This window comes from Ranitomeya variabilis, chromosome 4 (genome assembly GCF_051348905.1).
Source record: "Ranitomeya variabilis isolate aRanVar5 chromosome 4, aRanVar5.hap1, whole genome shotgun sequence".
Lineage (NCBI taxonomy): Eukaryota > Metazoa > Chordata > Amphibia > Anura > Dendrobatidae > Ranitomeya > Ranitomeya variabilis.
Window position 1 is genome coordinate 705,804,858 of NC_135235.1, and position 27,085 is coordinate 705,831,942.

At 43.8% G+C, this 27,085-nt stretch overlaps 1 protein-coding gene across 1 annotated transcript; it reads right to left on the reverse strand.

The window, feature by feature from the left end:
• Positions 1 to 2,756: 2,756 nt before the first annotated feature.
• Positions 2,757 to 26,288, reverse strand: LOC143766530 (uncharacterized). Its single transcript, XM_077254295.1, has 6 exons — positions 25,921 to 26,288; positions 25,612 to 25,791; positions 25,405 to 25,528; positions 25,221 to 25,318; positions 24,931 to 25,021; positions 2,757 to 5,492 (listed from the first exon to the last, which is right to left on the reverse strand). The coding sequence occupies exons 1-6, from the start codon at positions 26,149 to 26,151 to the stop codon at positions 4,564 to 4,566; spliced, it is 1,653 nt and encodes a 550-aa protein (XP_077110410.1). The 5' UTR covers positions 26,152 to 26,288; the 3' UTR covers positions 2,757 to 4,563.
• Positions 26,289 to 27,085: the final 797 nt, after the last annotated feature.

The following is a 27,085-nucleotide window of genomic DNA, read 5'->3' on the forward strand; positions in this document are numbered from 1 at the left end:
TGCAGCTTAGCAATCTATAGGAAACTTCAGAGGAAAATGCAATCACGCAGAAAGTCTGTGAAGCACAATTATTCTTGAGGATACTTGACACGAATAAGTCCTTGCTTAGTCCAAAACACAGATAGATATGCTTATAAGGCAGTTCAAATAATATCTTAGCTCAACCAGGGACGCCTGGGTAATAGTCTCAGGTTTTTGCAGAGCAGCAACAGCTTACATGTCCAGCAAATGCAGATGGAAGTAAACACGAGCATCAGATGAAGGAGGATTACTGGAAACTGGTGTTTGCAGCAGGAAACTCAGAGCAGAGTAGCAGGATCACCACACAGGTTCACAGGAGCAGGTATATAGCCGGGGAGTCAGAGTCAGGAGCTGGATGCAAGGCAGAATACTCTAGCACAGACTGAAGACTGGGGTGGAGTTTTATAGCAGGAAGACACAGTGCACATGAGACCAAAGACACCATCTTGCAAAAGGGCAGTAATGCACAAAAGGTAATAAAAAATGTTCAGAGTCCTGACAGTAAGCCTTATTAATGAAGTATATGTATGTCTTAAAAAAATGCCAGTCAGATAAAATGAGCCCAAGATTGATCCTCAACCATAATGGTCGCAGTGTGGAAGCTGACTGCCAGCCCCTCTTCCACACTGCGACCAATATGGGAGAGGATCAATCTTGGGCTAATTGATGTGACTAGAGGTTTTTTAAGACATACCTATACTTCATTATACAGCTTATTAGCCTTAAGAACTTGAATCCTCTGGTCTGACTTTATCGGTGTTATTTATTTAATAAATGCTTTTTTGTATTTTGTAGACAGTAGTTTTTCGAAGTTTGCATGTAATTAGGAGTTCTTGTTAATATTTCCAGATTTTGTACGATACTTTTATTGCTCTTATCTATATATTTACATTTTTCTTTGTTGTGTATAATTGCATAACTTTTTGTTGTAGAAATACACAGTCCTTTTATCTAATAGTACCTACCAGTATTTATATGCACAACTAACTTTTACAATTAAACTAGTGTGAATAGGCACAAGGTCTACAGTATTTTAATCCTGTTCCCTTCACCCCTTTATCCACACTGCCCACAGATCATTCTATATGTTATACTATCTTATGGGTCCTCTTTGTACTGACTGGTGTGAACAGGTACAAGGCCCAAAGCTAGCTCACACTGTTCACCAGTCAATTTTCAATTTTACCATGGTGTAGCAGCGTGAATATTCATAATACTTATTTAGTTTTCTGGTAATTGTCTTATTCACTGCAGATAAAACCTAACACTTGCGCCACTATTTTCATTTTATACTTCTAAATAACACATAGAACAGTACCAGCAAAATACCCAAGATGGTGCAAATTACAGTCTCACCCACTGACTTGCTGGGATAAGAGCAGCTGTGACTTCAGAGCTTCCAGGGCCAACTACCTCTCCCTCGGACAGCTTAGGAAGCTGACAGTCCATTGAGGTACAAGTCCAGGTGCCGGAAAGGTCACAACCTGGCTTCTCCGAACATCTCCATGGAGCTAGGTTACCGGTGAGTCCCATTCCTGCCTTTCACAAATGTATCCACGGGCCTCCGGTGACCGGTGGGTCCAAATCCTGACTACCCCAAATGTATTCATGAGTTCAGTGATGGTAAATGAAGCAGATGTATATTTTTTCAGCTGGGGCCTCGCTGGCATCCTGTAGAATGTCAGATCTGTGTCACTCGTGATAAAGCCACGATTTTGCAGCTATCCTGTAAAGTGTTCCTAGCTGTGGTTATGTAAAGAGTCTCTGGTTCTATGGATCTCTTGGCTGTCTGGATGTATATTGTTAGAGGCATATCCCACTTATATAGCTCACAATTGTTGTCTTTCAAGCCAGCATCCAGAGGTCAAGAGGAAGACGTGATGAGGTTAACTGGTATCGTTTGACCATTTAATCTATTTGCATAGTTCTTATTCCTTTGTTTTGTAAGTCAACAAGCCACAAGACCCAGAGACCCACACAATGGTCATTCAATAAATAAAGCAAACATCCATTGTTCAATGACCCTGCATCAGTTTCTTGCAAAGAAAGCAGACAATAAGTTGTAGGAGCTGATGTAAGAGGCAAACATTAGCCATTTAAAATGAACAAAAATCAACGTTTAAGACTCATGACAACAGCGTATGGTTTTTGACCACCTGAAGAACAACTGCATAAATTCAAAAGTCGTCCTATAGATAACAGTCTATTCCTCCTGGCTTACTGAAAACAGACATCTGGTTAATTAAAATAAAATGCAGTGTCATCACACCCTCATTTAAATTTTTGCTAGACCTTGCACTTAGTGCATAGATTTTATGAGTCTAGAAGTCCCACTTCCTAACAATTTTAAAAGAATGTTTATGAGACCCTCCTTTATGTCTAATACAGGGTGTATCAGAGTCCTTCTTCCTTCTAATTTTTGGAAGTTCTTGCATTGTCCGCATAGAATTTGTGATTTTCAGAGTCCCTTCATAAAGTAAACAGGATGTGTCTCACCATGTCACACACCACATGTCCAGATAAGGTATTTAAATTACATTTACAATTAATGTTTTTTTTCACCATTGAAAGCAATGAGAAAATGGAAAAATGCAGCAAAGAGGCGACGTGTAAACACAAATTAAGGGGTGAAAGAAGCTTTTTTTTTTTTGCTTTTAAATTGCCTTATATACAAGAACGAATGTTTTTACTTGTAAAACACATTTTATTTTCGTAATGCAAATGCTGAACCGACAAATCACAATGGCGCTAGTCACAATGTGCCTGAAGCCAAAGCAGCAGGCAATCCGACAGGTGTGGTGTGTAAAATTGCCTTAAAACCGGTAAATAAACGAACAGTAAAAGAAAGATTGCTGTGCTGAGAGGCACTTACAGGTGCACGTGTGGTCCTGTAAAGGGTGGTCGGACTTGCGTGGTAGTTTCCTGCCCAGTGTCCACTTGTATTAGATGCGGGAGCATCCTCCCAAAGCTGCAACACCCCGTGATAACGCAGGTGTTCATAGCGGTTAGCCTCAGCCGATGGTGCCGCTGTAGGAGTAGCGTGGTGAGCGGGGGACGTGACTGAACGGTGATGTCACCTGTCCGTTAATGACAGACGTGTGTAAGGGCCAATCCCCCTGTACATTTTATTTTCGGTTTTGGATGTTTTGTTGTCACTCCTTCAAAGTGGCGTAATACTCCGACAACATTGACCCCAAAAGCGACCCAAGAGTCAGAGATGCATCCAGCCATCTTCCCCAAGCTGTTCTCATTCCAATTTAGCGCTGTTTTCATCCATTTCAGCAATTTTTCTGCCCCCTCAGTCTTCCTGGAAAAGTCTGCTGAGCATGCGACCTGTTGACTCACATATCGAGCACTCAAGTATTTTAGTGCTCGCTCATCGCTAATAATGACTGCTATCTGTGTGGGGTTTTTGATGTTTAAAAGGGTTGTCCACTACTAGGAAAACCCCTTCTTATTCCTCATGATTGGTCTATTTAACCCCTTAAGAAGCAGGGTAATTTCTGTTATTGAGTTTCCATTTTTTGCTCCCCTTCTTCATACAGCCATAGCTTTTTTATTTTTCCCTCAATATGGCCATGTGAGGGCTTGTTTTTTGCAGGACAAGTTGTACTTTAGAAATGCACCATTTATTTTACCATACCATGTAAGGGAAAATGGGGAAAAAAAATCCAAATGTGCAATTCCACAACAGTTTTTGTGATTTTTTACCATGTTCACTAAATGCTAAAACTGATCTGACATTATGATTCTCCAGGTCATTACAAGCTCACAGACACTAAACTTTTTTATTTAAGTGGTGAAAAAAAATTCCAAAGTTTGTAAAAAAAAAAAAAAAGTTGCCATTTTCCGAGACCCATAGCGTCTCCATTTTTCAGGACCTGGGGCTGGATGAGGGCTTATTTTTTGAGAACCGGTCTGACGTTTTTATTGTTACCATTTTGGTGTAGATATGATCTTTTGATTGCCCGTTAATGCATTTTTTGCATTTTATAGCAATATTGCAGTGACCCAAAAAAATAATTCTGGCGTTTTCAATTTTTTTCTCGCTACACAGTTTACTGATTGGATAAATTATTTTTATATATTGATAGAGCAGGCGATTCTGAATGCGGTGATCCCAAATATGTGTATATTTGGTTTCTTTTTAATTTTTTTTAATTTTTTTTTATTAATGGGGTGATTTGAACTTTTATATATTTTTTTTTAAACATTTTTTTTTTTTTTTTTTAACTATCTATTTGCTTCAATAGTCCCCATGGGAGACTAGAAACTGCACTTGTCTGATTGCTTCTGCTACATAGAAGCCATGAGCGCCGACCGCTGGGCGATGCTTATAGCTATATGGCTATGACAACCACAGGAGTCTCCTGCTGACTCGGGTTGTCATGCCAACCCATTGGCAACCCGCGGTTATGAGGGAGGACTCTATCCGTCACTGGACGTTAAGGGGTTAAAATAAAAATATTTATAGTCACCTCCTATGCTGGAGGGGCTTCACCCCTGTGTGGATTCTATGATGTTTAACAAGTTGTGATTTCGTCACAAAACGTTTTCCACATTCTGAACAGGAAAAGGCTTCTGCCCTGTGTGGGTTTTCTGGTGTTTATCAAGATTCGATTTCCGGTTAAAACATTTCCCACAATGAGAACATGAAAAAGGCTTTTCCCCTGTGTGGATTCTATTGTGACTAACAAGGAGATATTTCTGTACAAAATATTTTCCACATTCTGAGCATGAAAAAGGCTTCTCCCCTGTGTGGGTTCTCTGGTGTCTAACAAGAGCTGATTTTTTCACAAAACATTTTCCACATTCTAAACAGAAAAAAGGCTTCTCCCCTGTGTGGAGTCTCTGGTGTGTAACAAGATATGATTTTGTCACAAAACATTTTCCACATTCTGAACAGAAAAAAGGTTTCTCCCCTGTGTGGCGTCTCTGATGTTCGATAAGATGTGATTTCTCTACAAAACATTTCTCACATTCTAAACATGAAAAAGGCTTCTCCCCTGTGTGAGTTCTATGGTGGCTATCAAGATGCGCTTTCGTGTTAAAACATTTCCCACATTCTGAACATGAAAAAGGCTTATCCCCTGTGTGGTTTCTCTGATGGCTATCAAGATTCACTTTCTGGATAAAGCATTTCCCACATTCTGAACAGGAAAAAGGCTTTTCTCCTGTGTGGATTCTTTGGTGTCGATCAAGATGATGTTTCCTGTTAAAACATTTCCCACATTCTGGACATGAAAAAGACTTCCTTGCTTTAGGAGCAGTTTGTTTTTTAATGCCTCTTTTGGGTCTTTGATTTTCCTTAGTAGTCGGTAGTGAATCAGATGACAGATCTTTGCTGTGAAGGGATGATAGTATATCTGGAGTAATGGCATTCACTTCAATTGTATCCTGTGAGATCTCAAGATCATCTGATTTTAAAATTGAAGATGTCAGCTGTCCCTCTGATCCCCAGGTACAGTCATCTGTCAAGAATAAAGCCAATTATTTTTTCAATAAAATATCCTTGAACTTTATATTTTTGAACATTTCTTCTAAAACTGTCTGTAAAAATGTAAAGTTGATGTATATACTCGAGTATAAGTAGAGGTTTTCAGCAGATTTTTTTTGTGCTGAAATCACTCCCCTCAGCTTATACTCGAGTGAGGTGTCCAGAACATAGAGGGGGAGAGGCAGCGCAGAGCAGCGGGTCACAGAGGTAGGACCCGGCTGCTGCAGCTAACTCCGGTGCCCGCTGCTAAAAAGAAATGAATATTCATTTCTCTGTAAAAGCTCGCGCAGTGTCAGCTGCAGCAGCCGGGAGGTCACGTGTGCTGCTACTTAACAGAGATGAATATTCATTCTGAATATTAATTTCTCTGAAGTAGGCTTCTTTCACACTTCCGTCAGTACAGAGTCGTGGCGAAGTGTCGGCGCGACGTACCTACGGACGTTGTGAAAATTCGGCACAACGTGTGTAGCGTATGCAGTTTTTCAATGCATTCGCTGCCCATTCTAAAGTCCCGGGGAGGAGAGGGCGGAGTTCCAGCCGCGCATGCGCGGTAGGAAATGCAGGACCCGACGTATGAAAAAACGTTCCCTTGAACGTTTTTTCGTGACGACGGTCCGCCAAAACACGACGCATCCACTGCATGACGGACGCGACGTATGGCCATACGTCGCGATCCGTTGGCAATACAAGTATATGGGAAAAAAACGCATCCTGCGGGCACATTTGCAGGATGCGTTTTTTTCCCAAAACGATGCATTGCGACGGAGGCCAAACGACGCAAGTGTGAAAGTAGCCGTAGCGGCACACATGACTGCCTGGCAGTTGACGCTGTGTGCGCTACTTAATACTCACTTCCCCACACACATAGTTCCGGCATTGGGAGCGGTGAGTATTCCGGAAGCTGTGCTCTGCTTGTGAGCAGCGCATGACGTCCCTGCCATGCAATACTTACAAGCATAAAGCAGCTGCTGGCATCGAGACAAGACGCTGCGACGGAGCGCAGGAATGTAAGTGTACTGCAGGGGTGAACCTAGCCTCTCTGCCGCCTGAGGCGAATTGCAAAACGGCGCCCCCCATAGTAAATTTTTTTAAATCGGTAGAAATTAATCTGGTTCATACAGATTTCTTTCTATCCTGTAAACATTTGTGCAATAGTGGTCATTTGAATTTAGAGAAATAGAAAAAATTAGGTCCGAACACAAGTACCGTATTTTCCGGCCTATAAGACTACTTTTTAACCCCTGAAAATCATCTCAAAAGTCGGGGCTCGTCTTATACGCCGGGTACGGCGTGTGCAGGGAGTGGTCCGGTATGGTTCCCAGGATCTGTAGGAGAGGAGATTCTCCTTCAGGCCCTGGGATCCATATTCGTGTAAAAAAAAGAATAAAAATAAAAAAATATGGGATATACTCACCCTCCGACGGCCCGCAGCTCTCAGCGGTGCAAGTGGCGGCCTCCATTCCTAAGGATGCAATAAGCGAAGGACCTTCGATGGCGTCGCATGACCGTGACGTCATCGAAGGTCCTTTGCTCATTGCATCCTTAGGAACGGAGGCCGGCCCTTGCACCGATGAGAGCTGCGTGCTGTCGGAGGGTGAGTATATCCCATATTTTATATTTGTATTCTTTTTTTTTTTTTTTACATTAATATGGATCCCAGTGCCTGAAGGAGAGTCTCCTCTCCTCAGATCCTGGGAACCATCCGCACCGCACACGCGGTATAAGATGACTGGGCGTATAAGATGACCCCCATCTTATACAGCGAGTATATCCCAAACTCCATATTTTATATGGAAAAGTTGGGGGTCGTCATACGCCCAGTCGTCTTATACACCAGAAAATACGGTACATCAGCGCCATCACCGTACATACAAGAACCACACAGAAGAATCCAGAACAAGGATCATTAATGGCAATGGCGGGCCTGGCACAAGCATACAGACAGACAATGATGGCTGCACAGCGGTGGTCCTGTAGCAGGGCCGGACTGGGACAAAAAAGCAGCCCTGCCATACAAACCACTCCAGCCCACATAATACGTTATAACACGTCCCACCCCAGATCAATGATTTTTTGCTATACTTTGTCATGCTCCTCACCACTCTCTTATAGGAGATATTTTAAGAGCCACATGTGAATGGTGCTGCAGTGTGTATGATCGCCCACAGCTCCGTTTACATGGTGCTCTTCAAAGCTATTTTTCTCAGGATCATGGGGGTCCCCGCAATAAGGTCCACAACAAACAGAAAGTCATCCCCTATCCAGAAGATAGGGGAGAACTTCCAAATTTGAGATAGCTTAAACAGGTTTTTCATGACTTGCGGTATTTTTATTACATTTATAGGAATGTAGAAAATAAACCAATAATGACAATCCAGTACTCCAATGCTCGGGCAAACAAGTGTATAAATCAGGCATGATTTTTTATCAGATAGCACACTGACCGATGTTATACAATGGGGCCACGCAGAGAAACATTTTTTTTCTCAAACTGATCCGGCGTGAGAAATTCAGATCATGCTGCGATTTGGCTCTGCAATTGAATGACTCACCCATTCTAGTCTATGGGTGGGAGAAAAAAATGGATACCTCAGTATAACATCCAGTATTTACGGTTACATTACAATTCTATAACATAGGGGACTGTAAATAATCCTGTAAAAGATTAATAACTGCTCAGAAGAAAAACTGACTGCAAACAGAAAACAAGTGAGAAAAAATATCATCCCATTCTCCTGGATAAAAACAGATACTTATATATGATGTACAGGGAAATATCGGTATAGTACAATGCCAAAGATTTTACTTCTTACATTACATGAGCAATATCTATTATGAATTCTACAACAGCTCAGAAACTGGCGAATCCTCTCAGCGCACAGTGCGAGTCCTGGGAGGATTAGAAAGTCTGTAGTCACAGAGTGACACACAGAGTGAGTGTAGCCAGTATAGTCCTCCATACAGTATTATAGGCACCACGTAGTCCTCCATACAGAATTATGGGCACCGCATAGACCTCCATACAGAATTATGGGCACCGCATAGACCTCCATACAGAATTATGGGCACCGCATAGTCCTCCATACAGTATAATGGGCCCACATAATGCTCCATACAGTATTATAGGCACCACGTAGTCCTCCATACAGAATTATGGGCACCGCATAGTCCTCCATACAGTATTATAGGCACCACGTAGTCCTCCATACAGAATTATGGGCACCGCATAGACCTCCATACAGAATTATGGTCACCGCATAGACCTCTATACAGTATAATGGGCCCACATAATGCTCCATACAGTATTATGGGCCCCATATATTACTCCATACAGTATCATGGGCCCCAAATATTACTTCATACAGTATAATGGGCCCTATATACTCCATACATAAAAAAATTAAATACTTCTCCCTGTAGCCTGTTGCTCTGGTCTCCTCAGCGTATTCTGACCTTTTGCACTGCCCGACACAAAGGATACGCTGTAGTGATGTAATTGCGCCCTCTGCGCTAAGACGTCACAGAGCTCAGACACAGAGGGGGAATGATGGGAGAGCGAGCATCAGCGGGTGGCTCCCTCACTCATCATTTTTTCAACTGTGTTGGCGCTGGTACTGGGGCCCCATGACTTACGAGCTCCATAGCATGCCATGTCCACAACGGTTTGTGGACTCTGGCACTTGCCAACTTGCGCCAAGTGGTGATGTCAGTCCTGATGTGTCATAAGTGAGCACCACCAAAAATTAAGAAGTGAGTGAAATGCTTTTAGGACACACACCCTTAAATCAAAGGGATTTATAAAAAGAAAATAATCAGTACACAGATTAAATAAGAGAAAAGTGGAGGAATACTTATTAGCCCATTCGGTAACATCTCAATTCCACAGCAGAGAAATGTTCAGTTATGGATCTGAAACGTTGCCACATGGGCTAATAGTCCTCCACTTTCCACAATTAATCGGAGTGCTTTATATATATATATATATATATATATATATATATATATATATATATATATATATATATATATACACACATATACACACATATACACACACACAGGGCTCAAGTGTGCAAGACAATACAGACACTGCTGTGGATGTGGCACAATTACTTGGGCGCAGTTATTATCACCATAGACACAGTTTTTTATAGTGCTCAAGTGTGCAACAGAGTACAGACTTATAGGACTATATACTAGGGCGCAGACCCACAGCTACTGTATCACTACACAATTGTATAAGTAGTGTGCAACTCCGAGATCCAATCCTGTGCATGTGAACAGCGCTATACATTACATACACATACATGCACAGTGCAGCAGCATATAGAGATGCTGGGCAGGATGCCAGTGGGAGCAAACATTGCCTGCTGTGTGCACACAGGCAGAGACAAGGCTGAGGAGTCTGATGGAGGGAAGCGGTGAACTATGATGGAGTCACGGAGCCGTGCAGCAGAGCATGGGCAGGAGATGTTTACTTACTGCTCTGCGAGTCCCAGCAATCAGCAATGTGTGTCCCCAGGGTCGGGAGACAGGGCACTGCTGCTGGTAAGGTAGCAGTCACGTTAGGTTCTGAGTGCCAGCAAGGCAAGGGTCTGCAGGAATTACAGGGAGAGTCGGCAACAGCACCACGTGTTCTGACCGCCACTCTGCCGCCCCCTGGCTTGAGGGATGAGCTGCCGCCTGAAGCAAAGTGCTCAACTTGCTTCATGATAGCAGCGGCCCTGGTGTAATGGTTTATTTTTTTTTATGTTTTTTGATGGGAGCCAATCATACAAGGATAGGGATGGGGCCGTGCATACAAGGATAGGGATGGGGCCGTGCATACAAGGATAGGGATGGGGCCATGCATACAAGGATAGGGATGGGGCCATGCATACAAGGATAGGGATGGAGCCGTGCATACAAGGATAGGAATGGGGCCGTGCATACAAGGATAGGGATGGGGCCGTTCATACAAGGATAGGAATGGGGCCGTGCATAGAAGGATAGGGATGGGGCCGTGCATAGAAGGATAGGGATGGGTCCGTGCATACAAGGATAGGGATGGGGCCAATCATACCAGGATAGGGATAAGAAGCCTTACATACAAGGATAGGGATGGAGCCATGCATACAAGGATAGGGATGAGGGGACAATGCATACCCGGCTTATACTCGAGTTAATAAGTTTCCCAATTTTTTTAGGTAAAATTAGGTCACGGCTTAAACTCGAGTATATACGGTATATAAAAATAGCTTTATTGATTTATTCTCATTTGCACAAGGAAATACTAAAAGCAATGGGATGAAACTGAAGTGGAGGAGACACAGATTGGATATTAGAAAAAAACCTTTTGACAGTGAGGGTGATCAATGAGTGGAACAGGCTGCCACGAGAGGTGGTGAGTTCTTCTTCAATGGAAATGTTCAAATAGCAATATGACTTTTATAAACTAATCCATCTATATCCACTTTCACAAAGTCAAAGCTTCCCATCGCTTCTGAGCCTTTCAGTGTGCCCAAATCAAAATTAGGACCCATGTAGCTGTCATTATTAGGCTGCCGTCACACTATCAGTATTTGGTCAGTATTTTACATCAGTAATTGTAAGCCAAAACCAGGAGTGGAACAAATAATACTGACCAAATACTGATAGTGTGACGGCAGCCTTATAGTGAGAAGAACCCACTTAATTTTCGGTGTGTGTCACTTGGAGCGCAATCTGGGCACTATGTGGTGAGTAATAAAATGGCGTATTCACAGTTTTCACTCTCCAACATCCACTGCGCGCTAATTTTTGGAAAGTGGCTGTGGAGTCAAAATAGTCACTACTATAGATTAATTCACTGAAGGTTAATGTAGCACCACAGGTAACCGGTTGCTACAGTGATGTTGCTTTTCCTTTGGGGAAGGTAATGTCATGATTAGTGTTGAGCGATACCGTCCGATACTTGAAAGTATCGGTATCGGAAAGTATCGGCCGATACCGGCAAAGTATCGGATCTAATCCGATACCGATACCAATACAAGTCAATGGGACTCATGTATCGGACGGTATTCCTGATGGTTCCCAGGGTCTGAAGGAGAGGAAACTCTCCTTCAGGCCCTGGGAACCATATTAATGTGTAAAATAAAGAATTAAAATAAAAAATATTGCTATACTCACCTCTCCGACGCAGCCTGGACCTCAACGAGGGAACCGGCAGCGTTGTTTGCTTAAAATTCGCGCTTTTCCTTCCTTACGTGAAGTCCCGGCTTGTGATTGGTCGCGTGCCGCCCATGTGGCCGCGACGCGACCAATCACAGCAAGCCGTGACGTAATTTTAGGTCCTTCAGGATTTTAAAATTACGTTCTGGCTTGTGATTGGCTTGTGATTTTAAAATGCGCGCGTGTCCAGCCTCCCGTGACGTCACGGCTTGTGATTGGTCGCGTCGCCCATGTGACCGCGACGCGACCAATCACAAGCCAGAACGTAATTTTAAAATCCTGAAGGACCTAAAATTACTTCACGGCTTGCTGTGATTGGTCGCGTCGCGGCCACATGGGCGGCACGCGACCAATCACAAGCCGGGACTTCAAGTAAGGAAGTAAACGCGCGAATTTTAAGCAAACAACGCTGCCGGTTCCCTCGCTGAGGTCCAGGCTGCGTATAGCAATATTTTTTATTTTAATTCTTTATTTTACACATTAATGTTGTTTCGATACCGATACCCGATACCACAAAAGTATCGGATCTCGGTATCGGAATTCCGATACAGCAAATATCGGCCGATACCCGATACTTGCGGTATCGGAATGCTCAACACTAGTCATGATCAGAGGCAAGGGAGTTCTCTTCACCAGGTAAGGCACCCACATGCAACACATTCTGAATCCAGGCCAGGAGGGGGAGCTCAAGACACGGATTCAGGGGAGCGTCCCACAGCTATATGTAACCCGACCTGGAGGAGGAGATAGATTAGTTGGAGAGGAACACCGAACAGGAAGGACGTCTAGGAGAGCTGCAGAGCAGGAGAGAGGTCTGACAGCCAAGAGGGAGCTGCAGCCTATGGGAAAAGAGAAAGAACCTGGAGGGTTGGATGTGGAGTACCTGGAGAGGAAAGGAGCAAAGGAGAGGAACAGGGCTCAGAGAGGAACTGTGACCGGGCACCCTCAGAGCCGAAGCGCAGGAACCAGGTACCGGAAGCCCAAGGCTTTTGTGGAACTCTAGGACACAGAGCAGAACCGGAGGGCCAGGAACAGTATGTAATTGGCCCACACCTCGCCTGAGACGCAGCAGCACCTAAGGAGCCCGGGGCATGATAGAGTCCCTGTAAAACGGCTCGAGCTGCCCGTCAAGCAGGTACCTGTCCCAGGACAGGGGAAAAGTGGAGGACCCTGTAGGAAACTTCAGGCAGCAGGGACTTCAACTTCAAGAGGCACTAGAGGAAAGGCTCACGGACCTCACCCGGAGAAGGGGACACTCCATTGCCTCTGAGCTGGCCGGGCCATACCACCACCCGTGCCTGGTGCCCTGGACTGTGGCCAGCCAACTGCAGTAAACCAGGTAAAGACTTACAACTTGTGCCCTATCTTTATTCACCGGCACATACCATTCACGCCTTACATCTTAGGATCCTGCTTGACCTGTGGGAAATGTAACATCAGTGCTGCCACAAGATCCTCCAGAGGACACCTTTAACCCTGCTGTTCTGTTTAGATTTCACATAAAAAAATTGTACCAAATAAAGTAAACAAAAATTAAAAAAAAAAAAATTCCCACAGAGAGTACCCCCCTAATGACGAAAAGTCAGGGACCCTCAAGTCTCAGAATCACACGCTGAATTTTTATAACATTATAGAATTTCAAAAACGGTCATTTTTGACCAACAGAACAGCAGGGTTAAAGCAGCGTCGGTCCCACTATTGACTGAACTCCACAGGTGGCGTCACGACAGACTTTAACCCCTCTCTCACCTTAGATGTACTATCCCGTCGACGTGACCTGGGCCTATCTGACCCTCGACGGGATAGTACGTCCAGAGCGATCGGCCGCGCTCACGGGGGGAGCGCGGCTGATCGCGGCCGGGTGTCAGCTGACTATCGCAGCTGACATCCGGCACTATGTACCAGGAGCGGTCACAGACCGCCCCCGGCACATTAACCCCTGGCACACTGCGATCAAACATGATCGCAGTGTTCCGGCGGTATAGGGAAGCATCGCGCAGGGAGGGGGCTTCCTGCGTGCTTCCCTGATACCCTCGGAGCAACGCGATGTGATCGCATTGCTAAGAGGGTCTCTTACCTCTTATCCCTGCAGGCCCCGGATCTAAAATGGCCGCGGGGCTGCATCCGGGTCCTGCAGGGACTACTTCCAGGTCCAGAGCAGGCGCTGGTAAGCCTGCAGCGCTGTAAGTCAGATCGCTGATCTGACAGAGTGCTGTGCAGACTGTCAGATCAGCGATCTGTGATGTCCCCCCCTGGGACAAAGTAAAAAAAAAAAAATTTCACATATGTAAAAAAAAATTTCCTAAATAAAGAAAAAAAAATGTATATATATTATTCCCATAAATACATTTCTTTATCTAAATTAAAAAAAGCAATAAAAGTACACATATTTAGTATCGCAGTGTACGTAATGACCCAACCTATAAAACTGTCCCACTAGTTAACCCCTTCAGTGAACACCGTAAGAAAAAAAAAAAAACGAGGCAAAAAAGAACGCTTTATTATCGTACCGCCGAACAAAAAGTGGCATAACACGCGATCAAAAACACGGATATAAATAACGATGGTACCGCTGAAAACGTCATCTTGTCCCGTAAAAAACGAGCCACCATACACCATCATAAGCAAAAAAATAAAGTTATAGTCCTCAGAATAAAGCGATGCCAAATTAAATAATTTTTCTATAAAATAGCTTTTATCGTATAAAAGCGCCAAAACATAAAAAAAATGATATAAATGAGGTATCGCTGTAATCGTACTGACCCGAAGAATAAAACTGCTTTATCAATTTTACCAAACGTGGAATGGTATAAACGCCTCCCCCAAAAGAAATTCATGAATAGCTGGTTTTTGGTCATTCTGCCTCACAAAAATCGGAATAAAAAGCGATCAAAAACTGTCACGTGTCTGAATAGGTTACCAATAAAAATATCAACTCGTCCTGCAAAAAACAAGACCTCACATGACTCTGTGGACCAAAATATGGAAAAATTATAGGTCTCAAAATGTGGAGACGCAAAAACTTTTTTGCTATAAAAAGCGTCTTTTAGTGTGTGACAGCTGCCAATCATAAAAATCCGTTATAAAAAAAAGCTATAAAAGTAAATCTAACCCCCCTTCATCACCCCCTTAGTTAGGGAAAAATAATAAAATAAAAAAAATGTATTTATTTCCATTTTCCCATTAGGACTAGGGTTAGGGCTAGGGTTAGGGTTGGAGCTAAAGTTAGGGTTAGGGTTGGCGCTAAAGTTAGGGTTTGGGTTACATTTACGGTTGGGATTAGGGTTGGGATTAGAGTTAGGGGTGTGTCAGGGTTAGGGGTGTGGTTAGGGTTACCGTTGGGATTAGGGTTAGGGGTGTGTTTGGATTAGGGTTTCAGGTAGAATTGGGGAGTTTCCACTGTTCAGGCACATCAGGGGCTCTCCAAACGTGACATGGCATCCGATCTCAATTCCAGCCAATTCTGCTTTAAAAAAGTAAAACAGTGATCCTTCCCTTCCGAGCTCTCCCGTGCGCCCAAACAGGGGTTTACCCCAACATATGAGGTATCAGCGTACTCGGGACAAATTGGACAACAACTTTTGGGGTCCAAGTTCTCTTGTTATCCTTGGGAAAATAAAAATTTGGGGGGCTAAAAATCATTTTTGTGGGGAAAAAAAGATTTTTTATTTTCACGGCTCTGCGTTGTAAACTGTAATGAAACACTTGGGGGTTCAAAGTTCTCACAACACATCTAGATAAGTTCCTTGGGAGGTCTAGCTTCCAATATGGGGTCACTTGTGGGGGGGTTTCTACTGTTTGGGTACATCAGGGGCTCTACAAATGCAACGTGATGCCTGCAGACCAATCCATCTAAGTCTGCATTCCAAATGGCGCTCCTTCCCTTCCGAGCTCTGCCATGCACCCAAACAGTGGTTCCCCCCCACATATGGGGTATCAGCATACTCAGGACAAATTGGACAACAACTATTGGGGTCCAATTTATCCTGTTACCCTTGTGAAAATACAAAACTGGGAGCTTAAAAATCATTTTTGTGAAAAAAAAATATATATTTTCACGGCTCTGCGTTATAAACTGTAGTGAAACACTTGGGGGTTCAAAGCTCTCAAAACACATCTAGATAAGTTCCTTAGGGGGTCTACTTTCCAAAATGGTGTCAATTGTGGGGGGGTTTAATGTTTAGGCACATCAGGGGCTCTCCAAACACGACATGGTGTCCCATCTCAATTCCAGTCAATTTTGCATTGAAAAGTAAAATGGCGCTCCTTCCCTTCCGACCTCTGCTATGCACTCAAACAGTGGTTTACCCCCACATATGGGATATCAGCGTACCCAGAACAAACTGCACAACAATTTTTGGGGTCCAATTTCTTCTCTTACCCTTGGGAAAATAAAAAATTGGGGGCGAAAAGATAATTTTTGTGAAAAAATCTGATTTTTTATTTTTACGGCTCTGCATTATAAACTTCTGTGAAGCACTTGGTGGGTCAAAGTGCTCACCACACATCTAGATAAATTCCTTAGGGGGTCTAGTTTCCAAAATGGTGTCACTTGTGGGGGGTTTCAATGTTTAGGCACATCAGGGGCTCTCCAAACTCAACATGGCGTCCCATCTCAATTCCAGTCAATTTTGCATTGAAAAGTAAAATGGCGCTCCTTTCCTTCCGAGCTCTGCCATGCGCCCAAACAGTGGTTTACCCCCACATATGGGGTATCAGCATACTCAGGACAAATTGATCAACAACTTTTGGGGTCCATTTTCTCCTGTTACCCTTGGTAAAATAAAACAAATTGGAGCTGAAATAAATTTTGTGTGAAAAAAAGTTAAATGTTCATTTTTATTTAAACATTCCAAAAATTCCTGTGAAACACCTGAAGGGTTAATAAACTTCTTCAATGTGGTTTTGAGCACCTTGAGTGGTGCAGTTTTTAGAATGGTGTCACACTTGGGTATTTTCTATCATATAGACCCCTCAAAATGACTTCAAATGAGATGTGGTCCCTAAAAAAAAAATGGTGTTGTAAAAATGAGAAATTTCTGGTCAACTTTTAACCCTTATAACTCCCTAACAAAAAAAAAATTTTGGTTCCAAAATTGTGCTGATGTAAAGTAGACATGTGGGAAATGTTACTTATTAAGTATTTTGCGTGACATATCTCTGTAATTTAAGGGCATAAAAATTCAAAGTTGGAAAATTGCAAAATTTTCAAAATTTTTGCCAATTTTCCATTTTTTCACAAATAAACGCAAGTTATATCGAATAAATTTTATCACTATCATGAAGTACAATATGTCACGAGAAAACAGTGTCAGAATCGCTAAGATCTGTTGAAGCGTTCCAGAGTTATAACCTCATAAAGGGACAGTGGTCAGAATTGTAAAAATTGGCCCGGTCATTAACGTGCAAACCTCCCTTGGGGGTAAAGGGGTTAAACACTTTTCCCTTAAAAGACCGTTCCCCTTTAACGTTGAGGCCCAGGGCCACGAACCGGGTCACAGCCACCGTGACATTCCCCCTCGAGACCGGACCCGATACAGAGTACCCCACTGCCCTGGGGGCGACTCATTATCATTTCCAAAATGAAGTCACTTTATGAGGTTTTAAACGGCTCTGGTTTTCTGCATTTTGTCATATTAAGGCTTGTGAAAATGGTGTGTACCAACTCACCTGGGATCCGTACCTGCCACCTCTACTTCTGTCACCAGGCATGGCCTCATTCATTCTGCAGGCAGCACTGGGGATGGAGGAGATATCGGAACCAGAAGCTCTGGATGGTGCAGGCTCTGTTCAGCCACTTAGATTAGGGTTGCTGTGAACTGTAGCACCATCCAGTCAGGCATTATGGGTGTGTGTGCTGTCCATCTGGAGTCATGTGCTTCCTGCTTTTGCCAATTGGAAAGCACCCCACCCTACTAAAGCTCAAAGCAAATTGCAGGAAGATGCCAGATACAGCCTTGTTCTCCTCTGGTTCAGTCCTCTGTGCTAAGCTGCTGTGACCCCTTAATCTTGCTTCTTATGATTTTGTATTTTCTCTGCCCTCGTGGATCTGACCCAACTACTTGACTATTCGTCATCCCACCTCACTCCACAGAACAGCAGGTAACACCATGGCCCAAGCCTAGGGATCTCTGTGTAAGAACAGATCCATGTAAAGAATGTTGAGCAAGGCAATCCTTGGGATCTGCAAAGCTGAGTAGATAGTGCCAAGCCCGATTGTGGTAGCCATATTTTGAGCTGCCAGGTAACCAATACATTGTGTCTGGAATCTATTCCAACAAGATATGCATTCAAATAGCTAAATGGCGATCCTTCCCTTCTTAACCCTGCCATGTGCCCAGACAGTAGTGTACAACCGTATTCAGGGCGTTATTGGATTCAAGAGATGTTGGAAAAAAATTTGTGAGGTCCATTTGTTTCCTATTATACTTTGTGAAGAATGGGAGTATTTTGGGCAGTAACTACTGTAGTCAAAAACTGTGACTATGGACAATAACACATCTATCAACATATTCAAACTCAACAGTCTTCATCAGTAAAATATGAGTAGTGGTATCAACTCTCTGGAGTAATTAGAGTATGGGGCTCGGTGGCTCTGACAATCTAAACTATCGTAAGGGCCAATATTTTCTATCAGATGAGTTTCAAGAAAAAATATTAGACATTTAAAGAGAACTTTTTATAATACTGCAGAGCTGGGGCATCTTCAATTTAGATCTCGCACATTTGGAAGCGGCAATGGAGACTTTAAAAAAAAAAAATACCAGGGAGTTCCAAACTTACAAACTCACCTAACTGAGGCAAGCTGATCCTGCCACAATCAAACTATCAACGAGAATGAACATGTAAAAAAAAAAAAAAAAAAAAAAAAAGGAAGAACAAAAAGTATGTTACATCTCCCCAAAAAAAGTATGTACGAGGGGAGAACTCCAACACTAAACTGGAGTTGCACTCATTTATGGTGGACCATTGGAGATACTATGAGTCCTGACCAGAAGAGTAGAGAAAGTATTAGCGCCTCCATTTCAGGAGAGATTGTGCAGTAATCTGAATTCCTTATGATTGAAAACATAATGGAATTTATGACATGGAGTGAATCTATGAAACCAGGACTCGAGCCATGCCAACACATCTCTTGCAGGCGTGAATAAATGTATATTACAGCCATGAACCACGCACAGCTTAGAGATATATCATGGCTCAAGTGTAATGTTTTTTTGTAGTTTATCACAATCCTCCGTGAAATTAGTTAGTTTTTAATACAAATTGAAAAGTCAGGAGAAAGGGAAACTCTGTTATTGTACAGAAATTCACACTTGGCCTCACTGCACATTTAATGTTGTCGACGATAAAAGCAAAGTTTGGCCAGAAAGACTGGACCTGGTCTTGTACGGACCACATGAGCACATTCAGCAGCACAGGAGGGAGAGAAGGTAGATTCATCCAATAAGATATCAGGGTTCTAGGAAGTCAACAGCATCATTACCCTCCGCTTTCTCTTACAGGACCATCATAATATCTTGTCAGCACATTCTACATACGTTGTTATTTGGCTTTGAAGTCTACAGACCTGGGCAGGTAACGATCAGCGTGTTCTAATCCCTGGGGGTAGGTGGATCCTGTGTAAGAAGGTGGCGGGGACCCTCGTGTGCCTTCTCTCTCCAGGACTCTGTTCGCACGTTCACATGTGGCACCTCACTGTGTATTACTGTTCATATATTGTTATGTGATGTAATGTTTATACACGTACAGTACAGACCAAAAGTTTGGACACACCTTCTCATTTAAAGATTTTTCTGTATTTTCATGACTATGAAAATTGTAAATTCACACTGAAGACATCAAAACTATGAATTAAAACATGTGGAATTATATACTTTACAAAAAAGTGTAAAGCAACTGAAAATATGTCTTATATTCTAGGTTCTTCAAAGTAGCCACCTTTTGCTTTGATGACAGCTTTGCACACTCTTGGCGAGCTTCAAGAGGTAGTCACCGGAAATGGGCTTCCAACAATCTTGAAGGAGTTCCCAGAGATGCTTAGCACTTGCTGGCCCTTTGCCTTCACTCTGCGGACCAGCTCACCCCAATCCATCTCGATTGGGTTCAGGTCTGGTGACTGTGGAGGCCAGGTCATCTGGCGTAGCACCCCATCACTCTCCTTTTTGGTCAAATAGCCCTTACACAGCCTAGAGGTGTGTTTGGGGTTATTGTCCTGTTGAAAAATAAATGATGGTCCAACTAAACGCAAACCGGATGGAATAGCATGCCGCTGCAAGATGCTGTGGTAGCCATGCTGGTTCAGTATGCCTTCTATTTTGAATAAATCCCCAACAGTGTCACCAGCAAAGCACCCCCACACCATCACACCTCCTCCTCCATGCTTCACGGTGGGAACCAGGCATGTAGAGTCCATCCGTTCACCTTTTCTGCGTCGCACAAAGACACGGTGGTTGGAACCAAAGATCTCAAATTTGGACTCATCTGACCAAAGCACAGATTTCCACTGGTCTAATGTCCATTCCTTGTGTTCTTTAGCTCAAACAAGTCTCTTCTGCTTATTGCCTGTCCTTAGCAGTGGTTTCCTAGCAGCTATTTTACCATGAAGGCCTGCTGCACAAAGTCTCCTCTTAACAGTTGTTGTAGAGATGTGTCTGCTGCTAGAACTGTGTGGCATTGACCTGGTCTCTAATCTGAGCTGCTATTAACCTGCGATTTCTGAGGCTGGTGACTCATACTATACTTATCCTCAGAAGCAGAGGTGACTCTTGGTCTTCCTTTCCTGGGGCGGTCCTCATGTGAGCCAGTTTCTTTGTAGCGCTTGATGGTTTTTGCAACTGCACTTGGGGACACTTTCAAAGTTTTCCCAATTTTTCGGACTGACTGACCTTCATTTCTTAAAGTAATGATGGCCACTCGTTTTTCTTTACTTAGCTGCTTTTTTCTTGCTATAATACAAATTCTAACAGTCTATGCAGTAGGATTATCAGCTGTGTATCCACCAGACTTCTGCTCAACACAACTGATGGTCCCAACCCCATTTATAAGGCAAGAAATCCCACTTATTAAACCTGACAGGGCACACCTGTGAAGTGAAAACCATTCCCAGTGACTACCTCTTGAAGGTCATCAAAAGAATACCAAGAGTGGGCAAAGCAGTCATCAAAGCAAAAGGTTGCTACTTTGAAGAACCTAGAATATAAGACATATTTTCAGTTGCTTTACACTTTTTTGTAAAGTATATAATTCCACATGTTTTAATTCATAGTTTTGATGCCTTCAGTGTGAATTTACAGTTTTCATAGTCATGAAAATACAGAAAAATCTTTAAAAGAGAAGGTGTGTCCAAACTTTTGGTCTGTACTGTATGTATATAAACATTACATCACATTACTATACACATACATATATATATATATATATATATATAATTAGACTAAGGGGTACTTCCGGGGGGGGGGGGGGATAATTTAAGCACCTCTTAACTATGCAGCATCAATAGTAAAAACATATAGTGTTAAAAATAATAAAATAAAAAAACCCCAAAACATTATATTCTCACCTTCCGGCGTCCGCGACAGCCTTTCCCAAGAATGCATTGCGGCAATGACCAGAGACCGCTACATGATCACGGGTTATTGCCCAAATGCATTACTGGGAACGGAGGGTAGCGACGAGCATCGCTAAAGGCCTCGGCTGGATCCGGAGGCGGACGGAAGCTGAGCATATACCGTATATACGTACTCGAGTATAAGCCGAGATTTTCAGCCCAAATTTTTGGGCTGAAAGTGCCCCTCTCGGCTTATACTCGAGTCACGGTCGGCAGTGGGGTCGGCGGGTGAGGGGGAGAGAGCGTGTGGCATATACTCACCTAGTCCCGGCGCTCCTGGCGCTCCCCCTGCCCGTCCCACGGTCTTCGGTGCCGCAGCTTGTCCCCTGTTCAGCGGTCACATGGTACCGCTCATTAGAGAAATGAATATGGACTCCACTCCCATAGGGGTGGAGCCGCAAATTCATTCCTCTAATCAGCGGTAACGGTGACCGCTGACAGAGGAAGAGGCTGCGGCACCCGGAGACCAGCTGTCCGGGAGAAGGAGCCAGGGACGCCGGGAGCAGGTGAGTATTACATAGTTACCTGTCCCCGTTCCACACGCCGCTCTGTCTTCCCGTCCTCTTGCTCTGACTGTTCAGGGGCGCGATGACGTACTAGTGTGCGCGCCGCCCTCTGCCTGATCAGTCAGTGCAGAGAGACGCCGGGACGGGACGCTGAGGAGCTGCAAGCAAGAGAGGTGAGTATGTGTTTTTTCTTTTTTATTGCAGCAGCAGCAATGGCACAGATTTATGTGGAGCATCTATGGGGCCATAATCAAAGGTGCAGAGCATTATATATGGCACAGCTATCTATGGGGCCATAATCAAAGGTGCAGGGCATTATATATGGCACAGCTATCTATGGGGCCATAATCAAAGGTGCAGGGCATTATATATGGCACAGCTATCTATGGGGCCATAATCAAAGGTGCAGGGCATTGTATATGGCACAGCTATCTATGGGGCCATAATCAAAGGTGCAGAGCATTGTATATGGCACAGCTATCTATGGGGCCATAATCAAAGGTGCAGGGCATTATATATGGCACAGCTATCTATGGGGCCATAATCAAAGGTGCAGAGCATTGTATATGGCACAGCTATCTATGGGGCCATAATCAAAGGTGCAGGGCATTATATATGGCACAGCTATATATGGGGCCATAATCAAAGGTGCAGGGCATTGTATATGGCACAGCTATCTATGGGGCCATAATCAAAGGTGCAGAGCATTGTATGTGGCACAGCTATCTATGGGGCCATAATCAAAGGTGCAGAGCATTTTATATGGCACAGCCATCTATGGGGCCATAATCAAAGGTGCAGAGCATTTTATATGGCACAGCTATCTATGGGGCCATAATCAAAGGTGCAGAGCATTTTATATGGCAGAGCTATCTATGGGGCCATAATCAAAGGTGCAGAGCATTTTATATGGCAGAGCCATCTATGGGGCCATAATCAAAGGTGCAGAGCATTGTATATGGCACAGCTATCTATGGGGCCATAATCAAAGGTGCAGAGCATTTTATATGGCAGAGCTATCTATGGGGCCATAATCAAAGGTGCAGGGCATTATATATGGCACAGCTATCTATGGGGCCATAATCAAAGGTGCAGAGCATTGTATATGGCACAGCTATCTATGGGGCCCATAATCAAAGGTGCAGGGCATTATATATGGCACAGCTATCTATGGGGCCATAATCAAAGGTGCAGAGCATTATATATGGCACAGCTATCTATGGGGCCATAATCAAAGGTGCAGAGCATTGTATATGGCACAGCTATCTATGGGGCCATAATCAAAGGTGCAGAGTATTGTATATGGCACAGCTATCTATGGGGCCATAATCAAAGGTGCAGAGCATTATATATGGCACAGCTATCTATGGGGCCATAATCAAAGGTGCAGAGCATTGTATATGGCACAGCTATCTATGGGGCCATAATCAAAGGTGCAGAGTATTGTATATGGCACAGCTATCTATGGGGCCATAATCAAAGCTGCAGAGCATTTTATATGGCACAGCTTTCTATGGAGCATCTATGGGGCCATAATCAAAGGTGCAAAGCATTGTATATGGCACAGCTTTCTATGGGGCCATAATCAAAGGTGCAGAGCATTGTATATGGCACAGCTTTCTATGGAGCATCTATGGGGCCATAATGAACGGTGCAGAGCATTATATATGGCACAGCTTTATGTGGAGCATCTATGGGGCCATAATGAACGGTATGGAGCATCTATTTTTAATTTTGAAATTCACCGGTAGCTGCTGCATATCCCACCCTAGGCTTATACTCGAGTCAATAAGTTTTCCCAGTTTTTTGTGGCAAAATTAGGGGGTCGGCTTATACTCGGGTCGGCTTATACTCGAGTATATACGGTAACTATTTTTTATTTTAATTGTTTTTTTAATTCTAGATTACCCGATGCGTTAGAATCAGGCCACCAGTATATATATATATATATATATATATATATATATATATATATATATATATATATATATATATATATATATATATATATATATATATATATATATATATATATATATATACACACACACATACACACAATGGGTTCGGTTTATAGGATTGCTGCTAGAATAGGATATAGGATAGGCTAGAACTGTAGTGGGGCTAGATTAGAGGGGGGCACAGTAGTGATAGATGATAACATAGAATACAGCAGGAGGTAGGCAGCACATGGGGTTAACTAAAGGGGAGGTACAGCAAGGAGAAGGGAAGTATAATCAGGATACTTTCTGATTAGAGACAGACACCCAGGCAGCCTTGCCAAGGGCAGGGTGCATGCAGTGTATGAGACAGCTACAGGTCATGGGTGTAAAGCTGCGGATGGCAATAAGGGGCCCCAGGCTGGAGAATAGTACAGTCGGGCATCAGCTCAATAGGATCATCCTCAGGGCGGTTCTGGGGTCTACGACTGGGGCGGGAGTTAGTAAGATGGAACTCCCGGCACATTTGCAAGATGGAATCGGACAAGGGGATGACAGGGAGCTGGTGATGCAGGAAGTACGGAAGGGACACAGATTGTCAAGAGATGGCATGGATTGCCGGGAGAGAAGAAGGAGAGGTTACAGAGGAAATGGAGTCTGCCCAGAAGGAAGGGAAAGTGCAGGATGTGATGCTTTGTGTGAAATGTGCTGCAAATGTGATGGGTGCCCATGTTATCAGTAAAGTTCAACTGTTTGAAAAGGACTGTGACGCTGCCGTGTTTTATGGAACCTGGAATCCTGAAGCTGGAGTGAAAGAAACCAAGGGAACTCCAGCAACTGAAATGAGTACTCTGCTGCACACATCACACACACAAAAGAAAGGACTATTTCATATGCGGGGCGCCAGTTGTGGAAACACTTCAGCTCGTTGCCACGACTACCACCCTGGCCGCCTTACACCTGCAGGTTGTAAGCGCTATACAAAAGAGTTTTCACAATTTCACAAAGCCATTTAAACATTTTCGAATGGAGGAGAATATTATGCTCTACAGGCAAAATGGGGATCACATGATTGTTCCACGTCCGAACTACACCATTGATAAAGCAGCCACAGCCGGTGACTGAGAAGAATCTGTGACTTCTCTGCATTTAGTGGTTACTACTCACCTGGGTAGCCATATGTAGGAGTCTCCTCTTTACACCGCTCATCAGCCCTCACATATGTCTCTGTAGTATTAATATGGGTCAGATCTTCATCCTGAAATAAATATTGTAAAAGTCACAGACAGATGGAGAAAGTCACATCTAAAATCAGCTCTAATCCTTCCATCTCCACCGTTCTCATGAAACCAGTATGAAACATGTAATACTGGTGGATAAAACAAGACTGAGCACAAGACCTTCACCACCGTCTACACATCATAGGGGAGATCTCAGGACACCTTCTCTCCATCTACCTGATGATTCTGAGAGACATTTGGATCTTCTTGTTTACAGTCCTGTGGAAGAAGAGGACGGGGACATCTCTCTGGTGTTGTCCTCTTACTGGATAGATCTGGAGGAAACACATACAGGGACTGAATTAATTCCTTACATACAGATAATACAGATAATTATAGGCTGTGTGTATTTAATCCTTACCTGGTGATGTGAGGGGCTGGGGAACCTCCATCACGACGTCATTGTACAGATCTTTGTGTCCTTCTAAATACTCCCACTCCTCCATGGAGAAATAGACGGCGACATCCTGACACCTTATAGGAACCTGACACATACAATGATACCGTCATCACTCCGATCCCTTCATAGTGTTACTGTATAATGTCCCAGCATTCCCAGCAGTGTCACCTCTCCAGTCAGCAGCTCGATCATCTTGTAGGTGAGTTCTAGGATCTTTTGTTCATTGATGTCCTCATGTATCAGTGGGTGAGGTGGAGGCTCTGTGATTGGGCTCAGGGGTCTTTCCCATCCCTCAGACACAGGGGTCTGACAGCGCTCACTAGAAATTTTTTTCACTACTGTGTAATCCTGGTTAAGGAGAGACACATTAATAAATGTCACTACAGACATTTCCAGGTCCGTGACCTCGAGTTCTGTCCAACAGTTTTATTGCCATAAATAAGAATTATGTAATGTGACGCCATCAAAATCTCTCACCTCTCCAGTAAGACGGAAGAGGATCTCTAGGGTGAGGTGTAATATCCTCTCTGCCATCTTGTCCCTCTTCATATCCATCCTTGATGGGTAGTTAAGAAAAATTCTCTTAATATAGAAGATGTCTACTGAAAGGATCGGATATTGTAGGGACCTGAATAGGAAGACGATGAGAGGATGAATCATTACAAAGAATTCTAATAATAAAATTACTGGAGATAACAAGGGAAACATTTCAGAAGACAGAACGTGTAGATGTTGTATTCTCTAGTCTTGTATGGACTGGAACATAAGCTGAGTTACTGAGTAAGACATTTCCTCCATGCAACCAATCACTGGCTATGTTACTCACTGCTTCGGCAATTAATTTGCTGTAGGAATCACAAGTTAGTTGGGACTGCACAGAAAATACAGAGTCTGGCGGGGACCCAAGCAGCAATTACCGTATTTTTCAGACCACAAGATGTACTTTTTCCCCAAAAATTTTTTGGTGGAAAATGGGGGTGCGTCTTCTAGTCGGAATATACTTACAATCAGTGTGACGGCAGCAGGAGTCGGGTGATTCTATGGTGGTCCAACACTGCAGGGGCCTAGGCTGGTGCGGCAGTATTCGGCGGTGTGCAGTGGTGCGGGGCTCCGCCAACATTTTTGGAAAGCCCGGAGCACAGCACATCCACACTGCTGCCATGCGGTGGCCCCTGGTAAAATGGCCTCTGGGAAAATGGCCGCCGGGTTGGCACATGCACACATTGAGATCTCAGGAGATAAGATCTTGGAGCCGAGATCTCAATTTCCGGCGGCATTTTCCCAGAGGCCATTTTACCGGAGGCCACCGCATCGCAGCAGTGGGGGTGTGCGGGGCTCGAGGGCTTTCACAAAATGACAGCGTAGCCCCCGCAACCCTGAACACCGACGAACCTGCCGCACCAGCCTGGGATGGGATTTCCCAGAGGCCACTGCTTCACAGCAATGAATGTGCGGGTGCTCCGGGCTTTCAGAAAATGTTGGAGGAGCCACCGCACCACGAGAACCACAGAACCTACCACATCAGTCCACGATAGGAATCATATCATTGCCGGACCACCAAACACCCCCTGTGACCACCCTCCACCAGCGCTACAGATTTCCCACAGTAAGCTGAATTCTACAGTAAGACGGACCACCATTT